This window comes from Lampetra fluviatilis, chromosome 31 (genome assembly GCF_964198595.1).
Source record: "Lampetra fluviatilis chromosome 31, kcLamFluv1.1, whole genome shotgun sequence".
Classification (NCBI taxonomy): Eukaryota; Metazoa; Chordata; class Hyperoartia; order Petromyzontiformes; family Petromyzontidae; genus Lampetra; species Lampetra fluviatilis.
The window spans coordinates 4,954,522-4,959,636 of record NC_136305.1 but is presented as its reverse complement, the minus strand read 5'-3'; the positions used below and the strand labels follow the sequence as shown (position 1 = coordinate 4,959,636).

Genomic DNA, 5,115 nt, shown 5'->3' with positions numbered 1-5,115 from the left:
CAACGGCTTGGCTGCGTACCGTGCGAAAGAAGTTCAACATGCACACAATCCACACACCCGCGCACGGCACGTCATTCGTACGCACCGCGTGCCAAGGCAGCGCCTTGCTGCCTCCAGAGCATCCAGAGCAGGGAGCGGTGGGGCAACTGCGGCTACGAGACCGCGTGGGTCTCCTTCAAGCAGAGGTCGCAACCGGGTACCCGATACCCGTACCCTACCCGATACCCGGCTACCCGTACCCGGCCGGGTACGGGTAGCCGTTTGCGACCCTGGTGCGGCCGGGTACGGGTAGACCGTGAGTCACTGGTGAGTAACTGTTTGTCACTCATTTCCCAACGTCTTGTCTCTTCTCACAATTCAAGTTCCTAGAATCAACCCACCCGCGCCTGCAACATGGCTTCATCCCAGAGGTCGCAATCGGGTACCCGATACCCGTACCCTACCCGTACCCGGCCGGGTACGGGTACGGGTACCAGTTTGCGACCCTGGTGCGGCCGGGTACGGGTACGGGTAAGGAATCAAATCCCGTTTGCGACCTCTGCCTTTAAGAGCCGCGGCGTGGGCTCGCGCGACCGCCATGCCCGTCTCGATCTCGATTTGAAGTTTTCGTAGACTGCAGGAATCCATATACTCGTTGGTCCTGTCGGTAAAGTCACGCAGGTAGACACACCTTAGTAGATCGTGACACGAGCGATCGTCATCGCCGCCGTCTCCGTGTTCCACCGCACGCGTCGCGGCTGTTGATATGTTAACGATCTTAGTTTTTTTAGTTTTACCGAATTAAAAAAAAACTCTTGCAAAAAAAAAAATGGTTGCCAAAACCCCCGTTGTTCTAGAACAGGGGTCGGCAACCAAAATAACAAGAAGAGCCATTTCTTTCCAATTCGGTACAAAATTCAGTATTTCAAGAGCCGCAATGCATCTGAGTACATACTGTACATACGTACATATTGTCAAGAAGCAGCCCGTAAAGAGCCGCATGCGGCTCCGGAGCCGTAGGTTGCCGACCCCTGTTCTAGAACATCGTGATGATTTACATCACTCGCACACGGCTACGTGGAGTGTACATGACTCCGCCTCCATCGGAGGTGTTCGCTCTTGACAGCACCTGCCCGCCCCACAACAAAGCCGGCATGGCTAAATGTGGGGGTCGTTGTCTTTGTTGCGTTGTGAGTGAGTGTGCGTGGTTGTGTGTGTGCGTGGTTGTGAGTGTGCGTGGTTGTGTGTGTGCGTGGTTGTGAGTGTGCGTGGATGTGAGTGTATGTGTATGTGAGTGTGTGTGTATGTGAGTGTGTGTGTATTTGAGTGTGGATGTGAGTGTGTGTGGATGTGTGTGTGTGTGGATGTGAGTGTGTGTGTATGTGAGTGTGTGTGTATTTGAGTGTGTGTGGATGTGTGTGTGTGTGGATGTGAGTGTGTGTGTATGTGAGTGTGTGTGGATGTGTGTGTGGATGTGTGTGTCTGCGTGGTTGTGAGTGTGTGTGGATGTGTGTGAGTGTGGGGAGCGGTGGTGTAGCGGTCAGCGCGCTGCACTACGAACCTGGCTACCCGGGTTCGATTCCCGCTCACGGCCAACAGATGTGACGATTATCTGAACCGGTTCCCGGGTCTCCCCTAGGTCGGCTCAGCCTCAAATGAGTACCTGGTAAGGTGTTGTAAACATCGCCACTAGTGAGACAAAGGCGGCCGGCGTGGTTCTGGCCACCCCCTCGTGTGCTGTGCCTGCCTTCATAGGTGCTCGCTAACAGCACTTGTCCCCAACAGTATGTTAAGGCTATACGGGGGATCTTTGTCCTTCTATCTATATAAGTGGGGCACCTATCGATTCTTAGCCACTGATTAGGCCCACATTGATTTCCACGATTCATGGTCACAATTCCATTGAATAATTCATTTTTCATGTACAGTTTTCTCTCGGTTTTCACTCCATTTGGACAGATTGAATGGAACGTCTCGCGCCACGTTTGTCGTAAACATTGCAATGATATCATTATTAGAAACGAGTCGCAGCGCGAATGATCAGTGAATGTGCATTGGTACTCATCTCGAGTCAGTGGTGGAAATTCCACATTGCCATGGCGGGGTGGGTGTGGGGGGGGAGGCGAGTCTACCCGTAGGCCAACCGCTGTTGACTTCTCCACAGAGTGGTTACTCGTTTTAACGACCCACGAGGGATGATGGGCTGAGTCGATGCCTTGGACTCGGGACTTTCCCTCGTCGTGATAGCGAGCCACTCGCTCTCCTGCTCGGCCACCTCGCGGTTCGATTAATCATCTTTTACAAATTTCAAATAATCAATGTTCACCTTGCGCAATTATCAGCACTCAGCTCGTGTATCATCATTGATTCGAATCGATCGATCGATTGCATCTTGGCATGTCTAATGCGCTCGCGTGCGCACGCGCGCACGTGATTGATGTGGGGGAGGGGAGCGGAAATGCAGTCGTCAGCGCACTGCGCATTGAATCCACTCACGGCCAACACCGGTGACGATTATTATCTGAACCGGCCATGGGCCTCCCCTAGATCGACTCAGCCTCAAATGAGTACCTGGTAAGGTGTTGTAAACATCGCCACTGGGGAGACAAAGGCGGCCGGGCGTGGTGTTGGCTAGCCACCCCCATCGTGTGCCGTGCCGGCCTTCAAAGGTGCCGCTCGCTAACAGCACTTGCCCCCAACGGTCTGTGAAGGCTACACGGGGCATCTTTGTCTTTGTTGTTGGGGCAACGGGGTAGACCCGAGTTCAATTCGCTCTCGCGGCCAACATCAGTGACGAACATTCTATAACCGGTCCCGGGCCGCCTCCCCTTGGGTCGACTCGGCCTTAAAATGAGCACCGGGGAGACAAAGGCGGCACGGCGTCCGGGCGTGGTGTTGGCCACCCACTCCCTTTCGTGTGTAACAGCACTTGCCGCAACAGTTCTGCTTGGAGGCTACACCCGGGGAAGGATCTTTGTCTCATAATTTCTGAACGTGCAACATGCAGAGCGATGTGGGTGCGCGCGTTTGTGCGCGTGCGCGTGTGGGGAGCGGTAGTGTCGTGGTTAGCGCACCGCGCTACGAACCCGGCGTCTCGAGTTCGCTTACCCGCTCACGGCCAACATCGGTGGCGAATATCTAAACAGGTCATGGGCCTCCGTGGGTCGACTCAGCCTCAAATGAGTACATGGTGCGGTGTTGTAAACATCGCCACTGGGGAGACAAAGGCGGTCGGGTGTGGTGCTGGCCACCCCAACCCTTCGTGTGCCGTTCGCGGCCTCTTGTAGCTGCTCGCCAACGGCACTTGCCCCAACAGTCTGGTTAAGGCTACCCGGGGAATATGTGTTTTTTTGTGTGTGCGCGTGTGTCTCCGTGCGCGTGTCTCCGTGCGCGCGCGTGCGTGCGTTGCCCTCTCGCAGACGGCTCGCAACCTCCGCACGAGATGAGCCTCTTCCGCCGGGGCCGCAAGAAGAGAGTCCCCTACACCAAGGTGCAGCTGAAGGAGCTCGAGCGAGAGTACGCCGCCAACAAGTTCATCACCAAGGACAAGCGGAGGAAAATTTCGGCCGCCATCAGCTTATCCGAACGCCAGGTCACCATCTGGTTCCAGAACCGCAGGGTCAAAGAAAAGAAGGTTGTGTCCAAGATGAAAACGACTCACCTGTGATGAGGATGTAGCGTCGGGTGAAACGCACGCATGCATACACAAAGACAAAGATTTTTTCCCCCTCCTCGCCTGCCCGCCCACCCGCCCGCTGCCCGCCTGGCCTCTTGAACAGGCTGCTGCTGTTGGGGCGAGTACTGTTTGCGAGCTCCTCGTGAAGAAGGCCAGCACGGCACACGAGGTTGGGTGAGTGGCCAACGCCCGGCCGCCTTTGTCTCCCCCGGTGGTGGTGTATTTTTGTGCACGCGCACACACACACACACGCACGCGCACCGCGCACCGGATACTCAATTTCCGGTCGAGTAAACGTCCATGAGCACCGGGTCCAAACATTCGACACGTCACTCGTTGGTCGTGAGCGGCAGTCGGAAACTCGGGCTCGCCGCGGTCGCAGCGACAGTGTGCTGACCACTGCGCCACCGCTCCCCGCACCGCGCACGCGCGCACGCGCACGCACGCGCACACACGCACGCACGCGCACGCACGCGCACACACGCACGCCCGTAATGCGTCGAGCGCGTCGCTCATCACCGGCGTTCCGAACACGTGATCTCCGTACCTGACTGATTAAGAAGCTAAGATGCTGTCTTTTCTTGGGGGGGGGGGGGGGGGCATGTGTGGGGGGGCTGAATAATGGCCGCGGGGGGCCATCTGCAGTAAATTATTTGAAGGGATTGAATCGTTGAGTTAACGATGATGTTAATAATCACGATGGTGATGATGATGATGATGCCACTGCGTAAGTTTTGTTTGTGGTTGCGCTGCTGTACAACTCTCTCTCCGATCGTGTGCGCGCGCTTTCGGATCGTCCCGCGTGTCGTTTGGGGGCACGATGACCGACGCTTCGCTCCGCACACCTCCGGAAAGCTTCTTCAATTCAGTTCGAGTTTCAAGATCGATTTGAGTTCATTTCGGTTTCAAACCGCGTGAAGAACGGCAGAGATCATCTCGCCTAATCGGCAAAAAGTAATAACATGAAAACTCCAAAGTACGGTAATCCTCAATTTGACGCAGAAGATGCGTTCCTGAACTGTACCGTGAAAAGCGAGTTGTTCCCGAAATTCATCACATCGGCGCTATGAACTCAGCCCGCAGACTTCCCATGGCGGGAGACACCTACGTCGTATCATCACGCTCAGCCGCGCAAAAAAGTAGTTCGCGTTATAAGGGGCGCGTCCCACGTTATAAGGGGCATGTTACACGTTATCACGATGCACACGGTCCGAATTGTGCCACAAGAGTTCCCTAATAGAATAAGCGCCTTGGAACGAACACGCGCCGCTTTTGTGAACCATAACCGCACGTCGAGCGAGGACCCCCACGCCGTACGAAGGAAATACAAACCGGTGCAAATAATCAGAGCCCTGCCGGCAAAAATCGAAAACCGTTTAATGCGAAAGTCAAAATAACGATTTCAAATGAACGATCCCGCAAGTGAAACGAAACTATTGCATGAAGAAGTATCCCGGGCA

General features: G+C 55.2%; 1 protein-coding gene across 1 annotated transcript in view; it reads left to right on the top strand.

Annotated features, from left to right (window-relative positions):
- HOXC13 (homeobox C13) overlaps positions 1-3,646 on the top strand; it is a 33,710-nt gene extending 30,064 nt beyond the window's left edge. Inside the window, exon 3 of the mRNA XM_078871180.1 lies at positions 3,399-3,646. Coding sequence (XP_078727306.1) covers positions 3,399-3,646 — 248 coding nt within the window. The remainder of the gene's footprint in view (positions 1-3,398) is intronic.
- Positions 3,647-5,115: the final 1,469 nt, after the last annotated feature.